Here is a 24,380-nt window from a genome sequence, read left to right as displayed (position 1 = left end):
GAAATAGGAAAATACACACAAAAAGCAAGTACAAAAATATGTAACAAAAAAACCAAATCCATAATGCCACAACCCAGACAAAACCACCATCAATGTTTTTCTTCTATTTCCTAAGTGCCCTTGTAAATACACTCTCCAAGAGGAAGTTTTCGAGCTTGCTGTTCTAACTCGTTCCCGCATCTTCAGCCCATCCTACCTGAGGTCCAGTCCCCAGGTGTGGTGAAGGTACACCCCGCCGTGCACTCCGTTTGGCCGTAACCTTCATAAACCTTCAAGCAAAACACAAGAACTGCACTGTAGTGTGCGCCCTCCTGCAGGTAGCTGGCTGCCCTTTGCAGGCAGCTAACCTCCCACTGAGTGTCTGGCTGCTCCTGGCTGGGGATGGTGCCCTGAAACTAGGTAACTCCAGGAGAAGCTGGACACAGATAACAGGCATGGCTACTCTGCTTGGAAGAAATGCTATTTTCACCAGAGATACTTAGTAGATAAGGTTATGTGGTTTGGGATAAAGGCTTCTATTTTCAACCACTGACTTTATTTTCAGTTTGAATAATACATAGTAAAGACAAACATTTTAAAATCCATTAGAGGTCTTCTTTTGTCTCTGTAAGATATTCCCCTTCAGAGTCCCATGTGCTGGCATGACCAGACCATGTAGGAGAGCTGCCTTTAGGAGAGGTCAGCTCATGTTGCTGTATAACAGGAGGGTCAGTCTAAGAAGCCCATGGCTTCTTTTTCCTTCCTTTTTTTTTTTGTGTGTGGGGTGGGGAGGCTTGCAGGATCTTAGTTCCCTGACCAGGGATCGAAACCAGGATCCCAGCAGTGAAAGCACTGAGTCCTAAACACAGGACTGCCAGGGAAGTCTCAAGAAGCCCACGGCTTCCAAAGCATAAAATTTTAAGCTTGCATATTTATGAAATAGATGTGCCTACTTTACTGAAAACCCACCAGTCACAACTATGTTACTATATAGTCTGCATAAGTCTGGAGAAGGCAATAGCACCCCACTCTAGTACTCTTGCCGGGAAAGTCCCATGGATGGAGGAGCCTGGGAGACTGCAGTCCATGAGGTCACTAAGAGTCGGACACGACTGAGCAACTTCACTTTCACTTTTCACTTTCATGCATTGGAGAAGGAAACGGCAACCCACTCCAGGGTTCTTGCCTGGAGAATCCCAGGGACGGGGGAGCCTGGTGGGCTGCCATCTATGGGGTCGCACAGAGTCGGACACGACTGAAGCGACTTAGCAGCAGCAGCAGTTTGCATAAGTAGGAACTCAATAAACATTAATTGAATGGATAAATAAAGGAATGGATTTTTTTTAGCAATGACAAAATCTACCCAGTCAAATAAAAGCACACAAATGAACTTTCATCCCCCTCCCCGACGCTCCTTCTCTGGGCTGGGGGACAGTCTGCAGGCTGGAGAATGCAGAGATGCCAGTACAGGTGTGGGACAGATTCTCCAGCACATTGATGATCCATGTGGTTTTCTCCCAGAGTGGATACACGCCTAGGCTTTCTACAATGTCACAAAGCTTTCTTGGCTTTCAGTGACCCTTAGGCTTTTTACATCTTCAAAGCAGGGGCTTTTACCCCACAAAAATCTTGCCCCTAGGATATTTCTCTATACAGAAGAGGGATCAATGGGTTCCCTGCCCTGTCCTAATGTACACCCCACTGCCCCCAGTGAAGGCCACAGAAAGGCAATCAATACCTGGCAGCCCAGAGCTGCCCGGAGGAATCCCAGGACTGTTGGTGATGCGGGGGCTGCTCCAGTAACAATCATCCTCACGCACCCACCGAGACTGGCCTGTGGGGAGAGAGAAAAACGTGCCAGAGTCTATGCTGCTGCAGGTGACGTGCAGCTCACCTGGGTCTCACTCAACGAAAACACACCACAGTTGCACCCTAACCTGGACGCTGAGGTTGGGATCAGAGAGGCAGCCTGAAGCTGTACAACCCAAGAGCTGAGGTGAGGAAGGCCCTTCTCCTTCCAAATGAATCAATCCAAATGGCTTTGCAACCCAAGCCACGGTATGGCTGGCTAACTCTTTTATGTATTTTGAGACATAAGCCATTAATCTGCGTGGCATTCTGTAATTTTGATTCTCCCTTTCTTAAAATACACAGCTGTTCCCTCACTCTCTCATTGTTTGCAAGCATCCACAACAATTACTTAGGACAATTTCTTCCCACTTACACCTTAATAGCATGGCCTTTTAGTTCATTTCTAAATCAATGCCATGAGCTATTCACCTGTGCACGGCAGAAGACAATAAATTTTTTAAGCACTTTGTTTCTGTAAGTTGAGCCAAGAGATTTTAAATATTCATTTTCATAGCTAAAAATAGAGTAGAAGGAAAAATGAGTAATGCTCACTCCTCTAATTAACTACAAATTCTTTGTGTGATGCAGAGCTTTACAACTTTAGTGGGGATACAGGAATGAGTAGTTCATATACGGCTTGGTTTGGGAGAAGCTGAAGGGATGGGAAACAGGGAGGGAAAGGAAGATTCTTGGTCATCATGCTAGAGCCTTGTGCTGCTTGGAAAGGCACCGTGACCAAGGTTACAGGGAGGGGGCGAGAGAATCCTCAGGTCCCAGGAGTTCCCTGGTGAGCCCGACTACCCACGGGCAAAGTTGTCCTACTGCCTACAGAGGTCGAGGAACTCACTTTCCAAGAATTCACACCAAGAATTCTTGCTGGTTGCCTCAGGCAAATATAACACATCTCCAAAGAACGAAAATGAGTCCTTTAAAATTTCAATGGCAGCTTAAGCTTTGATTTCATTGGCAATTAAGTTACTGTTTTATAAGATTACATGCCATGCCACTGGGATAGAACTCTCCAGTTCTTCTATAAGGTCACCCACTGGATACCTGGGTGCCACTCCACCATCACTTGTTCACTTTCTCACCTGAATCTTATGAAAGAAGAGTTCATCCCAGATACTATCATTCCTGATGATTCCACTCCGGACCTCGGCCTGCTTACGCTTTGCTGCAAATTCCAGGAGCCAGCGCTTTAATGGGGTGTCTGCCTGGCTGAAGATCTGAAGAACAGAAGTTGGGAACAGCTGTAAGGACCACATACCCTACCTCGAGACATACTCTCAGGAAGAAAGCTCAGACTGGTCAGCAGAGAAGCCACACTATTTTTGCCCCTGCACGTGAAAGTATTAATTACTTAGTCATGTCCGCCTCTTTGTGACCCTGTGGACTGTAGCCCACCAGGCTCCTCTATCATGGAATTCTCCAGGCAAGAATACTGGAGTGGGTTGCCATTCCCTTCTCCAGGGGATCTTCACAACCCAGGGATTGAACACATGTCTCCGGCATTGCAGGCAGACACTTTACCAACTGAGCCTCCAGAGAAGCAGGAGCTTCACTAAATGTGTGACATCCAGTTGAAGGTTAACACTACCAAGGCCCAGGCACACAGCTGAGAAAGAAGCTTCCTTCCCCTCAAAATCTCCCAACCAGGGTTTTGGACAGCAGGAAGCAAACAGAAGAGCGGGTGGGAGTCAGGAAATATGAGAGGAGGCGACTTTCAGGACCTGGGGCTGGAGGTGTAGAAAGTCTGCCTGGGGCTCCAGCCTCCATCCGAACAAGCAGAGACTCCCCGCGAGGCTCACCTTGTCGTACATGCGGTTCAGCAGCCGGGGGACCACTGGGAAGATGGTGGGGTGCAGGGCCTTCATGTCATCTGAGAGGAGGCGGATGTCTCCCTGGAAGAAGCCAACGCGCCCTCCGTGGCAGTAGACGACGGACTGGCGGAAGAGGACAGGAAGAAAGGAGTCCCTCAGGGCGGTCACTCCTGGGAGCAGTCCAGAGCTGTCCAAAGCTCTGCCCCATACGGAGGCACCTGTGACCCCCAAAGCCAGCTCTGGCTGCTGCCATAGGACACTGAAGAAAGCCATCCAAGGTGACATATCGCCCTCCACAGCTCCCCACTCCCCGCTAAGTCCCACTCAGACATGAAGCGAAGCAGGAGACAGGGTGGAATCCTGAGCCTTTGGGGGATGCCAGCGCAGCCACACTCACTGGTGGCTGCCCCTTCGTGCTCACTCCCAGAGCCTGGACAGCGGCCTCCGTCCCTGAGCTGTACTACCTCATCAGTGTGTCTGCTCCAGATCTCAGAATGCCTGCGCGCTTCCCCAGGGACAACTCAGCAACTCTGGAAGGCTATGCAGTGCCCACGAGTACTGGGGATGCTGCTGATGTTGTTGGCCAAGGGAGGCCAAGGTGGAGCCTGGCTGGTTGCTAATGGGACTAGGAACATGCCAAGGGCTCCTTTCTTTCGTATTCATAGCAATTATGTAAGGGAGACAGAATTCTTATCAGTTTGACAGAGGAGGAATGCAAAGGCCTCAGAGGTAAAGGGATTTGCTCAGAGTCACAAGTGATAATTGCTGGTGCTGGAATCCAGGTCTGAAATGCTGGAAAGCCCTCCCTAGTAGACCAGATCTCCCCCAAGGCCAAATGGCAGAGGCTTAGGAGATAATGCTTCTGCTGCACCCAGAAGTAGGGCAAAGGCTAACCGAGTTTTGCCAAAAGAACACACTGGTCACAGCAAACACCCTCTTCCAACAACACAAGAGACAACATGGACATCACCAGATGGTCAATATCAAAATCAGACAGATTATATTTCTTGCAGCCAAAGATGGAGAAGCTCTATACAGTCAGCAAAAACAAGACTGGGTGCTGACTGTGGCTCAGACCATGAACTCCTTATTGCAAAATTCAGACTTAAATTGAAGAAAATAAGGAAAACCACTAGACCTTTCAGGTAAGACCTAAATCAAATCCCTTACAATTATACAGTAGAAGTGACAAATAGATTCAAGGGATTGGATCTGATAGACAAAGTGCCTGAAGAATTATAGATGGAGGTTCATAACATTGTACAGGAGGCAGTGATCAAGACCATTCCCAAGGAAAAGAAATACAAAAAGGCAAAATGGTTGTATGCAGAGGCCTTACAAATAGCTGAGAAAAGAAGAGAAGCTAAAAGCAAAGGAGAAAAGGAAAGTTATACCCATTTGAATGCAGATTTCCAAAGAATAGCAAGGAGAATAAGAAAGCCCTCCTCAGAGATCAATGCCAAGAAATAGAGGAAAACAATAGAATGGGAAAGACTAGAGATCTCTTCAAGAAAATTAGAGATACCAAGGGAACATTTCGCACAAAGATGGGCACAATAAAGGACGAAATGGTATGGACCTAACAGAAGCAGAAGATATTAAGAAGAGGTGGCAAGAATACACAGAAGAACTATACAAAAAAGATATTCATGACCCAGATAACCACGATTGTGTGATGACTCACCTAGAGCCAGACATTCTGGAATGCAAACTCAAGTGGGCCTTAGGAAGCATCACTATGAACAAAATTAGTGGAGGTGATGGAATTCCAGTTAGGCTATTTCAAATCCTAAAAGATGATGCTGTAAAGTGCTAGATTCAATATGCTAGCAAATTTGGAAAACTCAGCAGTGGCCACAGGACTAGAAAGGTCAGTTTTCATTCCAATCCCAAAGAAGGGCAATGCCAAAGGATGTTCAAACTACCACACAATTGTACTCATCTCACAGACTAGCAAACTAATGCTCAAAATTCTCCAAGCCAGGATTCAACAGTACGTGAACCGTGAACTTCCAGATGTTCAAGCTGAATTTAGAAAAGGCAGAGAACCAGAGATCAAATTGCCAGTATCCGCTGGATCATTGAAAAAGCAAGAGAGCTCCAGAAAAAACATCTATGTCTGCTTTATTGACTACGCCAAAGCCTTTGACTGGGTGGATCACAACAAATGGTGGAAAATTCTGAAAGAGATGGGAATACCAGACCACCTGACCTGCCTCCTGAAAAATCTGTATGCAGGTCAAGAAGCAACAGTTAGAACTGGACATGGAACAACAGACTGGTTCCAGATTGGGAAAGGAGTACATCAAGGCTGTATATTGTCACCCTGCTTATTTAACTTATATGCAGAGTACATCATGTGAAATGCTAGGCTGGATGAAGCACAAGCTGGAATCAAGATTGCCGGGAGAAATATCAATAACCTCAGATATGCAGATAACACCACCCTTATGGCAGAAAGTGAAGAGGAACTGAAGAGCTTCTTGAGGAAAGTGAAAGGAGAGTGACAAAGCTGGCTTAAAGCTCAACATTCAGAAAACTAAGATCATGGCATCCGGTCCCATCACTTCATGGCAAATAGATGGGGAAACAATGGAAACAGTGAGAAACTATTTTGGGGGGCTCCAAAATCACTGCAGATGGGGATTGCAGCCTTGAAATTAAAAGACGCTTGCTCCTTGGAAGAAAAGTTATGACCAACCTAGACAGCATATTAAAAAACAGAGACATTACTTTGCCGACAAAGGTCCTTCTAGTCAAAGCTGTGGTGTTTCCAGTAGTCATGTATGGATGTGAGAACTGGACTATAAAGAAAGCTGAGCACAGAAGAATTGATGCCTTTGTACTGTGGTGTTGGAGAAGACTCTTGAGAGTCCTGGAACTACAAGGAGATCAAACCAGTCAAACTCAAGGAAATCAGTCCTCCTGAATATTCACTGAAATGACTGATGCTAAAGCTGAGGCTCCAATACTTTGGCCACCTGATGTGAAGAGCTGACTCATTAGAAAAGACCCTGATGCTGGGAAAGACTGAAGGCAGGAGGAGAAGGGGACAACAAGAGGATGAGATGGTTGGATGGCATCACTGACTCAATGGATGTAAGTCTGAGCAAGCTCCGAGAGTTCGTGATGGACAGGGAAGCCTGGCGTGCTGCAGTCCATGGGGTCACAAAAAGTCAGACATGACTGAGCAACTGAACTGACTGACTGACTAGGAGATAATGTGTGCCAAGGCTGGTTCCTTAAGTGACATACACGGATGTTTCTCTGTCCCTACAACCTCATGTGGATTCCTCCATTCTCTGTCCCCAGGAGGTCTGTCCTAGTGCTCAATCATGATGGCAGTGCCATCTATAGCCTGAGGGGCTGTGAGAGTTTGATTCCCCAACTTTACTATCTTTACTGCTTTCTGTTTTAGGAGTTTGTGAGTGATGGAAGTTACAAAATATAGGTGTGTTGGGCATAAACGGAGCCACATTGCACAGAGGTTGAACAATAAAGCACTTTTGCAGAGAAGCAATGCTCGCTGAGCAGATGCATCAGCTGGGACCTCTCTCAGCCAAGGGATGTCCACAGGTGGGGCAGGCAGGTCCCAAGAGAGATAGGTGGAGGGGCCATGGTCCTCTGACCCCTTGTGGCACCTTCCAAAGACAGGCCAGTTTAGTTCTATTTCACGCTGCCAGTGACAAAGTGACACCCTGCTAGGGTTGCGGGTTCAGGGCACAGACTGTGCCTCCCTGAAGCCAGGGCCTTACCTGTACCATTCGCTCAAACATGTGTGCTAAAGGCAAATAGGAAATGTGTACATCCGCACAAGTGGGAGCCCACTGACTCTGTAAGAAAACAGAAGGAGCCCAGGCAAGGCCCGGTCAGTCAGGGGGCGTCTTACCTGGATGACTCTCTCAAACATGTGAGCCAAAGGCAGGAAGGAGATGAGCACATCGTCCTGTCTCGGAAAGATCACTTTCTGCAGGTGCCGGGCATGGGAGACAGAAAGGAAAGAAACACTGACAGGAAGACAACAAGAGAGTCATAAAACAATAAAGAGAAAATGACCTGGAGGGGCGAAAAGGAAGAGGGGGAGGGCTGGGTGGGGGAGGAGGGAGAAGAGACAGAGGAGAGACGACAGAGAGAAAAAGTGAGAAGGGGGAGGGGTGAGAGGAAGACAGAAGGTGCAGAAAGAAAAGTGAGAGAAAGGGCAGCATAGGAAGCCGCGTGTTAGGTCGAAGCGCCAGTGGGTCTAGGTTATCTGCAGAAGCAAAGAGCCAGTTGAAGCACATATAAACCAGCAGAGTCAGCTGCGCAGGGGAGTCTCCTCTGGGAGGGCCTGCACCTCACACACAGCCTTCCTGCCACCTCAGGCACCTCCCCCTCCCCACAGCTGCAGGGGCTGCCTCTGGCCCCACTTCACCAGCAGCCCTGGGCCACCTGGGTAGGGATTCAGAGGGTCTCAGCCTGTTGGCACTTTCCAGTCCTTCTTGGAGAAAGGGGCCCAGAGAACCCTAGGTCTGTGCCTATGAGGGTTGGGGACAGAGGTGTGGCGGGTGGAGCCAGGCCTCAGAAGCCACAGCCTGAGAACAGGGCTTCACAGGGGATGCCAGAGCAGGATCCCCCTCTCTGGGCCAGATCTGACCTCAGGGACAGGAGCTGCGCTGGTCAAGAGGCTCTGCTCAGGGACGAGCTCTCCTGGGCTGATTTCCCTGCTCTCTGCCCCTTTTCAGAGGTCCTCAGTCTCCTGGGCTGGCTTTCGGACGAGTCTGGACAAGCCCTGGGAAACTTGCTCATGGCTCCTGGCCTGGGCTCAGCTACCAAAAATCCCTCAGTTTCCTACCAAGATGTAGGAACTTTCCTACTATTTGGGCATATGCTCCATAATGCCATCTGGCATAAATATGGATAGTGGTTTTCTCTACAGTGGAGAAAAAGCTTAATTTATGTGAAAAGGTATGTCCCTTCCTCCTTAAGGAAACTGTAGGACATTCAGATACTCACCACTTGTGGTAAAAGGTCCTTCCTTCTTAGCTGGTTAAAAATGCTAACATGCTTTTGTCAGGCCAAGATATCAAGCTTTTTTTATTTTAGATTTACCTTTTTTAGTACAGCCTTATAAATTAGCAGTTGCCGTTGTTTCTCAGACTCTAGTAGTCCTTAAACACAAAATGATTGAATTAAACCCTGACTTACTTGGAAAAACAAGTTACCAAGGATTACTTTTTAGATAAAGTTATACATTACCCACTCCAGTACTCTTGCCTGGAAAATCCCACAGACGAAGGAGCCTGGTAGGCTAGAGTCCATGGGGTCGCAAAGAGTCAGACATGACTGAGCGACTTCACTTCATACATTAAACCACAGGTATCTCAATTTTTGAAGTTAAAAATGGAAAACAGTTTTCCATGTTTTTTCTTTCTGGGATCTCAGCACTATTAGAAATCAACTGAATATTTACCAGGTATGGATCATTTCAGCATTTGTGGTTCGAAGTATCTGTGAAAGTGGGATTGCTCTAATGAAAACAGAAACTTCTGCCTGGGAAAGGCAGCCTAGATTATATCAGGGGAAAAAAAAAGAAAGCACAAAAAAAAGCCTCTGAGGCTTGAGGGTGACCTTGAGAGTAAACCTGCATTGGAGCCTACTTTATTCACCTCTGTCACTTTCAGAAAGCCTGAGAAATCAGCCACCACGTTCCCATGGGTGAGCATCGCACCTTTTGGGTTCCCTGAAAGGAGAGAGCAAGAAGGAAATTAGTTGGAAGCTCCTCGGCCACTCCTTGAGAAAAGCGCCCAAGTTGTCAGTCCCAGACGCCCAGTGCTGTCCACGCAAACCTCTGGCCTTCGTCCACAGCCACCATCAGAGTCCCACACAGATGAGTGCTGGGAAGGACCACCATTCTGCAGACGCTCGAAGCTCACCCACCTTGAGGCTCCCAACTGCCTGATACCACAGAAGGCAGGTGACACAGCTGCACAGGGGGGGTGCCTCGAGGCCTGATGGGCTGGCCGGTACCTTCCCTTCTGCCTTCCTCAGGGAGCACAGGCTCTTGGCCCCCAGTCTCCTTAGGCATATCCCCAGTAACCCATGCTGCTCTCTGGGCCTGTGCTGTTCCAGTCTCCAGCTGCCAACTGTGCTGGCAGAGGACTTCCTCACTGTAACTGACACCTGGAAAGGCCCCAGTCCAGGCCAGGCTGGAGGCCCGGACTGCTGGGAGAGCCCTCCCATCTTCTCATTGGCAGAGACAGGACATGGATGTTCTTGCTGTGTCTTGACACGACCTTCCACTGCTGCACCTGAGGAAGCCAGGGGCTGCTAGCATGGCTCAGAGGCCAGGTGGGGACAGAAGACACAGCAGGCTGTGGAGGAGGCCACTGGTTAGCACGGCCTGTCGGGGCAGACACACGCTGCTGGTGCTCCTGGACAGACCTGACCAGGCTCGAGTCCTGGCCTTGCCCCTCAATGGCAGCCCAACACTGGCAGGTTGTTTTCTCTTTCTCCGTTTCCTAACCTGTAAAATGGGGCTTATCTAAGTTCTGAGGACCTAGCCAGGTACAAAAGATATTAAATTACAAGTTACCACTGAGGCAGGAGATACATGATCTGTTAAACTCCAAAAGTGAGGGGTCAGACCATGTGTAGAATTTACCCCCAAAATACCAAATAAACCAAAATGTTAACTTTGCAACCCTCACCCAAAAAAGAGGTAATAAAAGGGCTGAGTTGAGGTTAAGAGAGTATTGCAGTAAATGCCACTGAACTGTTCACTATAAAAAGGTTAATTTTAGGCTATGTGAATTTCACTTCAGTAAGAGAGAGAGAGAGAGAATACGAATGAATGAAGGAGAATTTGTGAGGATTTCTTCAGAGAGCTGTTGAGTCCTACAGCTCATCAAAAGGGAAGGAATGAGGAGTCCTCTCTCCCAACTCCAGTCTGAAACCCAAGCTAACTCAGGCCCTAATGAGGCTATTTGAAAAGCACAATCATGTTCCTTAAAGATCGGGGTTCCCAATAAGAAAGGTGAAGATGGCTGTGGCTGAAAATCAGATAATAAATCCCAGAAACTGAACACGGAGTCTACAGAAGGTACATCAGGTGGTGATGGGAATGGTGTCTTAAAGAGGAATCTTACCCGAAGGCCAGTACCCGCCCTCAAATCAGAGGGGGCAGTAAAGTATATACCAGAGACATAAGCGCATGTGAAGCAGGGAGCAGACAACCAAAGGCAGGCACTGCCTGCTTTAACAAACCTCCTAAAAGTGTCCATGAAACAACAGACTGAATTGTAAACATCTGCCCCAAACCATTCTCCCTCCCTACTTTCATCTGGTGGGAGAGGGCAGAAACCTTTATCAGCCAGTGGAGGAAGGGGAGGACCACCAGGTAGGAAGGCATGATCTCACACCTTTCCCACCCAGCCTGCAGCCAGCCCTGGCCTGGGTAGGGAAATCTCAACGAAGTGGACACATTCATATTTTGGACCTACACTTGTAATTCTGAATTAAGATCGAGTTTGTGACTTACAATGCCCATGGGACTCACCTGAGAGGGATCAGAAAAGGCATCAGAAAAGTTTTATCCAGGGGCAGACAAAGAGCTACCCCACCAAGCAATTGTAAAAGAATAGATGCAAACAAAAACAAAGTTGCTCTCATAATTAGAACCTGTGAGGCTCACCCTATTGGTGACCTGTTTGTCAATAATGGCATCACCTCTGTCTGACCAAGATGTGGTGTGTTTTAACATGTGATCAGGCACCTACATCCATATTGCAAATCACAGAGGTGATTTTGGGGACATAGAAAGTTACAGGATTGAAAAAACATTATTTTCTAATAGGTGGCTGTTAAAATACCCTCCTTTTGAAAATAAGATCCATGCACTTTGTTTTACTGCTTCTCTTTCTTTCATCCCAGCATCTTTCCTCAAACCCAGGCCCTTATTAAGAAATTTCCCTGAATTGTCTCTTACGTACAAATCCCAGAAGAGTCTCTCAGCCCACAAACAATTCTGAGAGTATCATCTAGAAATTTTCACCTGTGGAGTCATAAATTCTGGATTTTTTTCTAAGGAACACCCCCAAAATACCAAGTATGAAATCGGAACTGTCACAAAATATGGTACTATGCTGCACAGCTTTAGACCTGCTAGACTCGGTAACTTGCTCACATCTAATGTAATCTCAGTGGAGAGTTTGAGAATTTCAAGAGAAATTTGTCTTCATTGATGAAAATCGTCTAAAAGCCTCCACTCAATGCAGGCCAGGATACACACGGTGGTAGCACTTATTCAATTCTACGTAGTTGGACGTGCCCCTTTCCTCTTCAACATGATAAGAAAAGCTTACAGCTTTCAGAAACAAATGTTTTCTTGTAGATATAAATGAAATTTTACAAACTTCTAGTGAGTTGCAGAATTTCTAAGAAAATGCTCAAATTATTCCTTAAGAAATCCTCAAATTATTTCCTCAAGTCCACTCGAGATCTGGCCCCAGAGGATAAAGGAGAGGTAAACACTGGCAGCAAATCCTGGGAGAAGACTCCCAGGTCTGAGTTGGGAGGTGAGAGGTGAGCCTTCGAAAAGGCTCTGCTTGCTTCTGATTCAGGACAAGGACACACCCCTGGTAGCATTTGTTTTAAACGTGATACGGAAATGTTTCCAACTTGCTCACGTGGAGGAACAGGCTAAGCATTCCCAGCTAGACCTATGTGCCATCAAAGTTGCAAACTCATGTCCTCTGGTTCTCTCCTTTCCTGGTGCAACGTCAGTGACAAGGCGGGCATCCAGGCCCTCGCGTCTTGGCAGAATGAGACCTGTGGCCCATTTCCCACCTTGTACTTATCAACTCGCCATCCTTGCACTTCATTTTCTGTCCAGCTGCTGAAGGAAGAAAACTCTCTGAGTTTCAGATTCTGCCAACAGCATTTTGGCTTTAGCCAGTGCTCCTGGGTAGGCTACCCATGGCTGGTGAGCAGAAGGGCATTTCACTGGATGAGGATCTGCCCTGGATGGATGTTGGTTCTGAGATGGAGCAGCTGTGGGGTGAAGCTGAGCTCAAGGTCTCTCCTCTAGGAATGGATGGGAGAGGGACTGGGAGCAGTGTTGGGTCCTCTGGCTGGGGGCTCCTCTGGCTCTTTTTTTCTGCTTTCACATAAAAGTGGGTTACGAAAGATACCAGTGACAGAAGTGCTTTAGAAGTTGTATAATACAGATAAGAGTGTTCATCTCCCTGCTAAAGGTTCCCAAATCTTTTTAAGAATTGAGTCTTACATTCATCAACCCCACATCCACCAATGTTTTTAAACATCAGACTCGAGGACTAGCAGGAATACAAATAATCACTGTAACAGCAGGCAATTACTGAAAACCAATGTGGGCACTGTGCTAGGCATTTCATATATGGTAGCTCAGTTATTTCTTGGAACAAGTCTATGCTACAGGTATCAGATGTATGCATTTCCTACCCAAGGAAACTGAGACTTAACAGAGCTTAAGAAACTCCCCTAAAGCTGCACAGCACAAGTGCCATGATGTAATCTTAGGCCTGTGGTCACACAAATCGTGAATGGGATGGTGCAAAAAGCGTAAGTCAAGGTGAGCCTTTGCCCAGAGAGCCCACCCTGAGCAGGCACAGCTGTAGGGCCAGTGGGCACTTAATGCACTAGATGAAATGACAGGCTTCCCTGGGCATCCTCGGCTGGAATAGAGGGGATACTTCAGTTCTGGGGCCTCCACCTTCTCCTCAGCCTCCCAGCCCCGCTGCCACCACTAAGAACTAACCTGGCATGCTGATACCCTTTCCTATTACTCCAGACACATAATGCTCCCCAGCCCCTCCTCCCTCCCAAGCTGGACTCCAGGGTCCCTCACTCCAGCCACTCTCCTGCCAAATCCTTCAGTCCCCAGGCATCCCCTGGAGGACCCCACTCAGATAACCCCACCAAGTCAATCCAGCTGCCCCCCTTTTCCATTCCTCCCACAATGTGACCCCAGAGGCTCACGGTCTCCAGCCCCAGAGACGTGTGTTCCTCACAGAGACTCACATGGCACCCCCTTAGACTCTGGTCCGTTCATGACACATCTCACCCTCAGCCAGGACCCTAACTCCTCCATGGAGGAGGCCTCCCAGCCTCCTGGCCTCCCAGAAGCCTTTCTTCCTCCTTTCGTCCCCCCAAGGTAGGTATCTCTCTACAGTACTTAGAAGCCTGCTCTCTCCCCTGACACAAAGCAGAGCTTTGGGGGCTTTGCTCCACTGAGCTTCACCTCCCCTTCTCTGTCTCTGGTGGCATTCTCCCAACTGTTCAAAACACCTTTAAGTATTTCCGGGAAAACAACAAAAACTCCACCTTCCCTCAACCCCATGGCTTCCACCAGCTGCCACTCTGTTCGCTGTCATCCCTTCACAGCTGATCTTTTTTTTTAAAAATAAACTCTGTTCCAATATAACATACATATGGTAAAGTGCCCAAATACATACACAGTTCAGTAGATTCTTTTCAAAGTGAAAAAAATTATCCAGGTACCAGTTATCTGGGTACAAGTTATCCAGCCAACTAGTGCCCAGATCAAGAAACAGAACATCACCAGCTTTCCACGGCAGCAGAATCCCAGGAGGCAACCACAATCCTTGACTTCTGAGACCAGAGAATCCTTTACTGTGCTTTGTCATTTAATATAAAAGAAATCATACGATATTTTGTGTCTTTTTTTTTTCTTTCACTTGAGTTATGACTTCCTATGTGTAGATATACCATCCTATTGCTGACAGGCATTTTAGTTGTTTCCAGATTTCAACTTCCCAAGTTTGCGTTGCTAGGAACGTTATGGAGCATGCCTTTTGGTGACACAGCCACGGCTCGCCGCCCCCACCACACGGGCACCAGCGGGCGCTCTTGCGGCAGCATCCCGTGGGCACAGCTGAGCCACCCGACCATGCTGGCCGCTTCTATCCTCCTCTGGCCTCTCGGGCTGCTTCTGCACAGCTTTGATTTGGAACTCTGCCCCCCATCACTCCTCTCCTATCAGTGTTGCCCCCCTGCAACCAGACCCCTCTCTCCCTCACAGAAACATTTTCCTTCTTGCTGCTGGTCCTCTCTGCACACGCTGTTCCCTCTCCATCCCCCTCTTCTCCTCCAGCCACCAGTCCTTCAAGACTCTGCTTAGACCTGGAGTCCTTTCCATCCTGCTGTGCCGACCTCTGGGTGGCCTACCACTCCACGCACCCTGGGATGCAGGCCCTCAAGGCAGAGAACTGCCTTGGGACATGAGCTGTGAGCTCATGAGGGCAGGGCAGTGTCTTCTCCATCCCTGTGTCCTTGGCGTCTAACACCAGGTCTGATGCAAAGTGGTAACTGAGCTGAATGAATGAATCCATAGACATCAGAAAAGGACAGCTAAAGACCCACAGACTAACAAGGACATGTTTGAAAAGACCACTGTATTTTCTTCTCTGGGAAGACAGCGTACATGAACCCATAAGGATACATCTGCACAATCGTTCATGGGGCCCAAGTCCCCAGATTAGGCTACGTTATACCCACAGAGTATACAAGAGTATCTTTCATTTGGAAAAGGCAGTTCGATTTCATCCAGCTAATACTTATTCTGAAATGAACGACCAACCACACGCCCACCCATTAGCCATCCCTGAGGACAGACAAACCTCAAGCTTTCACCTCCTCCAGGGCCTTCTTGACCTGACTAGTGGCTCCAAAGCACTGGCTTATTCTGGGAATCTCCAAAGATGTTTCTATCACACACCAACAGAAAAATCTTCCCAGAATGATTCCACCAGAATCATGATTTCAAATGTAAGGTGCAGACAGTATTTTCCATCTTTCCTCACTGAAAGAACAACGTGGCTCTTGACGAAGCCAAGGCCAAGATGCTTATCGTGGAAGGGAAGCTGGCTCCTCAGCCGTGGTGTGCCGGACAAGAGGAGAGCCATCAGGGACACAGCTCAGGCTCAGGCTGACGCCACAGAAATCCAAGTGTGCGGCCAGGTGGGGTGACACCAGGTAAGGGGCCTGCTCCCCTGCCAGCTCCACTCTGGCACCCACCACAACTCTGGAGTGGGAGCTTTGGGCAACGAATCGCAACCTGTTTTCTAGGCTCCATGTACTCTGTTTCCTCCATGTAGAGCTTGGGCAGGTGGCTCAGCTTCCAGTTGCAATTCCATAGTCTGAAAAAGCCCTGGACACCAGGCCTGTCTTCCACCGCTAGGCAACAGCACTGTTTCTGCATCATGAAGTTCTTTTCCAGATACAAGGGGGCAGCAGTTGTGACTAAGTGACTCATTTTTGTGACTAAGTGACTTAGTCACATAGTTGTGACTAAGTGATTCTGTGCTTCGAAGCTCGAGCACATTCTTAATCAGCAAGGATCCAAAGTTAAAGGCCAGAGTAGTGACCTGCTCCCAAATTCAGGGTGGAGGGACAGGTTATCAAAATTTCACACTGTGAAACTCTTTAATAAAGCAATGGCACCCCACTCCAGTACTCTTGCCTGGAAAATCCCATGGGCGGAGGAGCCTGGTAGGCTGTAGTCCATGGGGTTGCTAAGAGTTGGACACGCCTGAGCGACTTCACTTTCACTTTTCACTTTCATACATTGGAGAAGGAAATGGCAACCCACTCCAGGGTTCTTGCCTGGAGAATCCCAGGGACGGGGGAGCCTGGCGGGCTGCTGTCTATGGGGTCGCACAGAGTCAGACACGACTGAAGTGACTTAGCAGCAGCAGCAGCATAAAGCTGAAGGGCATATTTTTAAATTCTGGGTTGGCTCTGGATATCAGTTCCTGGGGAGCAGAGGCTGTGCTATTTTCCTTCTGACAGGGTTTAGCAGTAAGGTGGAAATTCTCACACCCACTTGCGTGCGTGCATGCTATGTCGTCTCAGTCACATCTGACTCTTTGCAACCCTATGGACTGTGTAGCCTGCCAGGCTCCTCTGTCCAGGGGATTATCCAGACAAGAATACTGGGGTGTGTTGCCGTGCCCTCCTCCAGAGGATCTTCCGGACCCAGGGATCCAACCTGGGTCTCCTGCATTGCAGGCGGATACTTTACCACTGAGCCATCGGTGAAACCCCAAACCTACACGAGTTAATGGCAAAATCCATTTTGATTCAATAAAGTCATACTTGTCATGAGCCACCCACAAGGATAGTCCTGCCTGTGGGACTGGTCAAGGGTCTGCCAAATGCCTTAGAGGCTGCATCTGGAGAAGGCGTGGGAGCCCTAGTTCACTGCCCATCAAGAAATATCAGCAAAGTAGGCCAGTCCTAGGTCTGGGGAAGAGGCTAGAAACTTCCTGCCCCTTCCCGAGTTATCACATGAGGCAGAGAGGCAGCAGTGAGAAGAGCACCAGGAGGGGCAGGGGGGAGAAGAGGGCACCACTGGCCGCTGGTGCTCCCTTGGACAGTCCCCACCCCGCCTGCCTCGCAGGCTGTGCTGAAGTCTCAGGGGCACAGTGATAGGGTGGACAGGCCACTGAAGACCGCAAAATGCCATGCCTGTGGAACTGGTCCTCAAGTGCGTCCTGCCTCCTTCAGGAAGACTTCCTTGGCTGTTCCCACGAACACTGATGCACATACTCCTCTGCCAGCACCAGGCATGGAGTGCGTCATTTCCTCTTCCTGAAACTTTTGCCCACAACACACCAGGCACAGATCATCTGCACTGCCTTCTAACACATCTTTCCCACCTCCTGTTTGGCACCTTTGACCACCCAGGTGAGAAACCGGGGACAGTGGTGGCAGAGAGGTTAAGTGACCATGCTGTGCCCCTCCAGCAAGTGGTGGAGATGGGGCTCAAAACCAGACTCTCCGACACCAAACTCCACACTCCTTCCCCAGTCCCTGACACAAAGGCCAAGCAGGCGCAGGGAGCAGAGAGGTGAGAGCCCTGCCTCAGAGTCATGCGTGACCCCACTGCCTAGACTGCCTCTGGTCCCCACTCTGGGAAGTTTGTAGCCCCCACCCTAGTCCTCCCGAGTCCACACCGTCCAGCCGCCCCGTGCTGCCTCGTGTTGGCCGTTGGGAGCAGCAGGGAGGAGCCAGCGTCTGGAGCCAGGCACAGGACAAGGCTCAGCCCGCCCCACAGAGGGTGCCAGAGAGCCCTCGGTCGCCCTGTCCAGGGTGCCAGGAAGGAGCAGGTGGCTCTGGCTGGTGAGCTAGAAGCCTCACTTACCTGTCGTGCCACTCGTGAAACACACAATGGAGAGGTCACTGGGTTTCGGGGGCTACAGAGGTGAGAAGAGGAGTGTGTTAGAGACCCAGCCGGTGTGGCCGCCTGGACCCCTTCCCCGGCCAGCCCCTCTGTGCACACCCTGCCCCACCTCACGTGTGTGTGCGTGGTGTGAGATGCAGGCATGTGCTGGCACATGTGTGTGGCCCTGCATGCTGTCATCAGAAAGGTGAGCAGGCAAGTCCCCAGGAAAGAGGAGGAAAAGCCAAGGAAACCTAGCCAGGCATGGACACATATCTGTCTCACCCACCTCACACTTGCTCCTGCCACCTCCCCCACTTGTGTCTGAGTTGAATTCTAAGGGGATTGTGCTGCAGTGGCCACACACAGGCCTTCGTCAAAGATCTCACCTTTCTAGGCCATGTGACCCATTTCCTCCTTTCTTCCCACTATTTCCCCCAATGTCTGGGTTTAGGCTTGGGAACAGAACATGGAGCCCAGAGCTGAGCTGCCCACTCTGTCACTGAGATTGCTCTGCATCTGGCCCTTGCCCTGTGCATGTAGTCCTGGGGTCACCACGAGGAGCCCACCATGACCACTTGCATGTAGAAGATGGTGTCCCAGAAGAGGTGACATGAGTTGAGACTGATGGACAAGCCACATCTCTCCAGATGAAGTCAGAGTGGGCATTCTGGGAGAGGAAACCAGCCTGGGCACAGACAGAGGTGCAAGAGACAGGGCATGCTGCTGGGTCAGAAAGGAGTTCTCTAAGGCTGGGGGCGTGGCACAGTGTGTGGAGGTAGGAACACATCAGGGGCTATGGGGAAGGTAAGGGCCCTGGGAAGAGGGATGTGACCTGCTGCTGCCTGTGCATGCGAAGGCTCACAGGGTGGGAAGTGAGTGGGAAGAGCTGAGCTGCAGAGGGGGCTGGAGGTAAGAGGCCTGGTTAGAAAGCGGAAAGTCCCCACACGGCCCCTCCCAGAGGGCAGTGGCCCACACTGGTGACTCCAGCTCAGGCAGGATCACTTGGGGATGACACACAGAAAAGCTCAGAGAGCAAAGATGAGCAAAGACAGCAGAGGCCGCAAGGCGTCCACTTCCGGCTCTGCTGCTGCTCCTGCCCATCTCATCCTCTGGAGAGCTCACTACAGGGAAAGGGAAAACATCAGGTCTCCCAAAGAAAAAGTTACTGGAGACGCAAGGGATTGGCTGCCCTTTTTCCTCCCTCCCAAACATCCGACTGCTGTTCCAGGTCCCTCTCTGGACCCTCACTCACAGAAGTCCTCAGCACCCAAGGGGACATTTCCTCAGTTGCTTATTAACACAGGGGTGCTACTCTGGCCTCTCTACCAAGCCTTGTGGATGGTGAGGAAGGTCCGTAAGGATGTGCCCTGGGCACCATTTTGCTCAATCAAGACCTGCTGAAAAACGAGCTTACCACAGGATCACAGTGATTCTGCTGGCCACAGTCCTGAAAGAGGAAAACATTGGTTTTAAATGCTCAAAAATTCTAATCAAAAAAAAGATAAATAAATAAACACAATATGCCTCGATCCTGCACCAAGCCCAGAGGCCAAGATTCCCAATCCAGGGAATACAAAGATACACACGCAGGCACTGGCCACCCCACATCACACATAGGGGTCTGCAGCCCAGGGAGAGGCTAAGCACTGTATACAGGCACAGTGGGGAGATGGCCTGAGGGGTGCACGGTACATCAAGACGGAGCGGCTAGGTGGCCTGGGCCTCCTGCCAAGTGGTCAGGGCTGGAGGGGCAGATTGGGGCTTCCAGCTTAGGTGTGGCCCCTAAAACCATGGCAGGGCACAGGCATTCAAGAGCACACAGGGAAATAGGTGGAGAACTGGAAGGCCCACGGTTCTAGGGCACAGTGGCAGTCAGCTGCTACTGAGTAAGGCGCGAGGCCCTGGAGCATGCCCTGTGTCACCCTGGCAGGCCACAGGCTGCCACCAGCCCAAAGTCTCTGGGGAGGCCATGCAAAGGAAACCAGCTCTGTTGGTTGCTGGTGGCCTGGGAGACATCTACAAGAACCTCTTCAGGACTCCAGTTTACTACAGTCCCCCGGCTCAGACAGGCTAGCTGTTAGCTGGAAAAGAGGAGACTCCAGAGGCTGTGGGAGAAGCTGTGGGGCAAGCTGGCACTACCATCACCTACTGGTGCCTGTGACATTAACTGTGCCAACCAGCTGAGCTCATACCAAAGAGGATGCCTGGGGGACCAACTCTACTACCCAGTACCAGCCCCTGGGAAGCCTCCCCTGTTTGAACCCTGGCACATGAAACATCCTGATGGCCTCAGACATCCATCCCAGGGTCATAAGATGGGCAGATAACCAGCAGCTCTGGCTCAGGGGTCAACTAGCTGTGGCCCAGGAAACAGCCCAGAAGCAGACCCTCACCTCCACATCCTGCATGGACTTAATGACCACCCCGCACTCTTGCCCTCTGTCTTTCAGGGCCTCCTCGAATGGCTCCATGAGGATGATCAGCTTGAGCCCTGGCGTCTCCTTCCTCTCCACGTGCTCCAGGAGAACCACAGCTTTCTGAGGTTTATCCACGATCACGGTGCTGATGTCAGCTGTAGGGGTTGTCAGGGAGAGTCAGGCTGTGCGGGCACAGGCTGTAACTGCGGGCAGCACGTGCCAGGTAGTAGAAAAATGGGCTGTGTTTGCCACAAGACAAGCTTGTGTGTAAATGAACACGTACAACAGGTCACATGCGACATGTTTCCAGAGGAAAACTGCCCAAAGCCTGGACGAAGCCGAGGGCAGAAGACCAGGAAATCTCTTAGAAGGAATGCTTGGAATCTACCCTCAAGAGATTCCCTGGGGTAGATTCCAAACATTCCTTTTTCTCTAGGTTCAGCTACCATCATCCCTGGTCTAAGATACTGATCACACCCCCAACACCTGCCTTAAGCTGAAGGGAACTCAGAGGGTTGGCAGCCTATGTGGGGGGCTGGTGCAGCAGCTCCTTCTTGGCAGCCCTACTGTGTGGAAGGAGCCTTCAGGTAAAGTCCAACTGGGGACTCAGGAAGCCAATTCAAGGGCCAAAACGGAAGCCCCCAGTGTTCTCTGAGAATGGCAGCAAAGTGTTTACTAGTGTCAGACAATCAGCATAAGCTGAAGGCTGGGAAGGGGAAGTGGGACCGGCCACCAGGGACAGGAGTGGGCAGCTGGGCTCACCTGTGTTGATGATGTAGCGGACTGCCCCAGGGCCCAGGGTGTCATATAGAGGGACCACCACCATAGAGTATGTGTAACAGGCAAGCTCTGCGATGATCCACTGTGGAGAGAATTGGGGTGGGGGACAGGGGGTACAGAGCAGATATCAGGGCTGCACTGCCCTCAGGCCCAGGCAACCAGGGCCCTTGCTTGGGGCCCTGTGACCAGAGTGCTCTATTCTGGCCCTGTGCACAAGGCAAGGGACCCATGCAGCTAATGGGCTGTGCCTGCTCACCCACAGCCTTCTAGTCCATGCGTGCTCCAGGGAATCACGGACTCCAGATTACCCCAAGCCCACCTCCGGGGTTTGTATGGGCTTCTTCCCCAGGTCCTTCCTCTCCCATGGCTCAGGGAGTCGCTGTTTGTGCAGCTGGGTGGGGTGTAGATGGAGCTTGGCTGAAATGTCCACCCCGATTAGGGGCAATGCCAAGGGAGTGAGAGATGGCATGGATGAAGGATCTCCATTTTTCCTCTTGCCCCAGTCCCTTCAGGCAATGGGAGCTGGGCTGTTCTATGGTATCCAATCCTGTATTCCACTGATGCCTCTAAAACCAGTTAAGGCTGATGCTCACCTCTGGTCTATTTTGTGCAAAAACGCCGATAAACTGATCTGTACATGGTTTACAATTGTGCTGGAGAAGTCCAGACCCTAGAAATTCAGCCCTGTCGGCCACCTGCACAGAGACACAGAGAAATGATGGGAAAACAAGGGTTCTTCAACAGGGAAGGGAGAGGTGCAGGTGGGCTTTCTATGGTCTGAGGGAGCTCCCCAACTCCCTACTCAGGTGTGTTGGAAATCTTGAAAGGTTGCTGCCAGGAGTTTGACAGACAGGCCAGACAAAGAAAAAGTAACTGAGACCCTCCAGGGTGCCCCCAACCCACCCTCCCACCTCATTCCAAGCGCCAGGTCTGTGTGGGTAGACAGAGTGGGTGCTGTCTTCTGTTACTCACCTCCTGGTAGGACAGCCACTGATAAGGCTGCTTGGGATTCCTGAAGCCAAGACAGGGTCCATTCCCTGCAGAGAGATAAGCAGACCTTGTGCCAGGGAGGAGGGCAGGGTAGGAGTACCACCTGCACCCACTCAGTAGACACCTGGATGAACCTCCCGCCCCGGGAGACAGTCCACAAGCCAAGTGAACTGCTCCCCACCTGCCTAAACCTGCTGAAGTGCAAGAAGGCCTACAGTACACAAGCATGGCATTTCCCCAGGGAGACCAGGGAGGCCCAGGAACGGGAAACGACACAGTGCCCATTAGTTCCCACCATGACCTGTGTGATGCAGCCCCAGGAGGACACGGAGACCCGGGGACCCCTGGGCAGAGGTGGCACTTTGCCTCTCTGTGACAACTCCCTTCACCCAGACATCCTGGAAGTCGGGATCAGAACCATGCCAGCTAGTAGCCTGGTAGTTCAAGGCTCACCAGGGGCTGCCAATGGGAGATAGGGAGTATGCGCTAAGAGACAGCTTAAGGTCAGCGGTTCCAGGGCTGGACAAAAGCTGAGGTTAGCCGTTGACCGCATTAGCAGTTACCTGTGTGACTGGGTGGCAGGAGGGCTAAGAATGGCTTCTCTCCCCTGACCCTGGGAATGACTCATCCTCCACACCCCTGGAACCATGCTTACTCACCCCACCCTTGCACCTGCTCAACCCCTGCCACGACCCTTCCATACTCCCATGGCCCCTCTTACCTGAGATCCTAAGCCCACGGTGGAACACCTCGTACATGGTCCTGGCATCGTCGTAGTAGTGGGTGAACAGCTCCGGGCTGTCCCCTATTACGGATCGCCGGGCCCCACCACTGTCCTACGAGCCAAGCACAGAACGGAGAGGCAGCCGGGGGTGTCAGGAGAGGGCACCGGGCCGTGCACAGTGTGGATGCACACGTGGGCCACACGGCTGGAACGGGACGCGCTCTGTGCACACTCACAGGCACGGCCTACACACACCTGGGCTGCACACACACACCCTCTACACACGTTCATGGACACGTGACTTGTACACACTGGACCTGTACATACCCACACTCCAACAGGCGGCTCACGCCCATGGGTCCAGTATAGTGGTCTACACACGCACACGCAGCACCCACACACCAGGTCAGTGTACACTGCTGCTGCTGCTGCTGCTGCTGCGTCGCTTCAGTCCTGTCTGACTCTGTGCGACCCCAGAGACGGCGGCCCACCAGGCTCCCCCGTCCCTGGGATTCTCCAGGCAAGAACACTGGACTGGGTTGCCATTTCTGCCTCCAATGCATGAAAGTGAAAAGTGAAAGGGAAATCACTCAGTCGTGTCCGACTTCTAGCGACCCCATGGACTGCAGTCTACCAAGCTCCTCCATCCATGGGATTTTCCAGGCAAGAGTACTGGAGTGGGGTGCCATTGCCTTCTCCGGAGCATACACTAACTGCCCATAATCCTTAGTTACTGTGCATACACACCCATGGTTCACTCATACAATAGAGTGGTGGATGCTGGCTGGAGTCAGGCTTCAGGATCAACCCGCCAAGGTGTTGCTGCCATGCATGTAGGTTAAGAATCATGGCTGTCATCCATCACTCACATAACAGTGTGATTAGTTTGAGAACCCGCTGAAGGTACTTTCCCGGGAAAAGAGGCCTAGAAGGCTGTGAAGGAAACAGCCTGGACCTTCGGTGAATCGAGTGGGAAGGCAGCAAACGCCACGTGTGCTGGGGGCTGGGAAAGGAGCTGGGCTTCTCCTGCCTCTTCCCCTTCCTCATGCCACCCCTCTCCTCAGGACCCAAGCCCAGTACTCTCCAGAATCACTGCTCCAACTCTTCTCTGAGCACTATTTGGGCTGTGCTGGGCTGGCCCATGGTCCGCCACCTCTTGGAACCTCAAGTCTGAGGAACAGCGTGAGAGCTACAAAGCAAACAGCCGGACTCTGAACCACAGGCGGCACTCAGCTGCTTTGCAGTGGACAGTTCCGTCTGGCCAGTGCCTCCTGAGCACCAGGCCCATGGAGGACCTGCGTGGGGATCTGGGCACCGATACAATCAGACCTGGTGAGCACTCAGAGGGGACAGAAACGATGAAGCAAGAGACTGTGTCCAGGGACAGAAGGGGTATGCATGGGCAGGTGTGTTAGAGCATGGCTGCTGAGCTGGGTTTTAAAGGATACAAAGGGGTTTACTGGGCAGAATGAGGAACAAGGACTGGAAGTCTCACCAGAGGCAACAAGGGCAAACACTTGTGGCAGGAGGGCACCTGGGGGCTGGAGGCAACTCATGCCGCTCCGAGTGGTAAATGGAGGGGTCCAGAGAGGCAGCAGGTCAAGGCGAGGTGCTTGAGC

General features: G+C 50.7%; 1 protein-coding gene across 7 annotated transcripts in view; it reads right to left on the bottom strand.

Annotated features, from left to right (window-relative positions):
• Positions 1–24,380, bottom strand: part of ACSL6 (acyl-CoA synthetase long chain family member 6) — a 63,081-nt gene that overhangs the window by 17,013 nt on the left and 21,688 nt on the right. For 3 of the 7 annotated variants that reach the window (XM_061422858.1, XM_061422855.1, XM_061422860.1), the window contains 13 exons: positions 22,759–22,873; positions 22,020–22,084; positions 21,641–21,742; positions 21,030–21,129; positions 20,244–20,422; positions 19,265–19,297; positions 17,830–17,881; positions 9,296–9,369; positions 7,406–7,483; positions 3,639–3,773; positions 2,922–3,056; positions 1,718–1,813; positions 197–269 (listed from right to left, as the gene is read on the bottom strand). In XM_061422858.1, coding sequence (XP_061278842.1) covers positions 197–269; positions 1,718–1,813; positions 2,922–3,056; positions 3,639–3,773; positions 7,406–7,483; positions 9,296–9,369; positions 17,830–17,881; positions 19,265–19,297; positions 20,244–20,422; positions 21,030–21,129; positions 21,641–21,742; positions 22,020–22,084; positions 22,759–22,873 — 1,237 coding nt within the window. Of the gene's footprint in view, positions 1–196; positions 270–1,717; positions 1,814–2,921; positions 3,057–3,638; positions 3,774–7,405; positions 7,484–7,539; positions 7,618–9,295; positions 9,370–17,829; positions 17,882–19,264; positions 19,298–20,243; positions 20,423–21,029; positions 21,130–21,640; positions 21,743–22,019; positions 22,085–22,758; positions 22,874–24,380 lie in introns of all 7 variants that reach the window. The other 4 variants (XM_061422854.1, XM_061422861.1, XM_061422856.1 and 1 more) reach the window with 3 other exon arrangements.

Source organism: Bos javanicus, chromosome 7 (assembly GCF_032452875.1).
Source record: "Bos javanicus breed banteng chromosome 7, ARS-OSU_banteng_1.0, whole genome shotgun sequence".
Lineage (NCBI taxonomy): Eukaryota > Metazoa > Chordata > Mammalia > Artiodactyla > Bovidae > Bos > Bos javanicus.
This window is presented reverse-complemented; position numbering and strand designations above follow the sequence as displayed.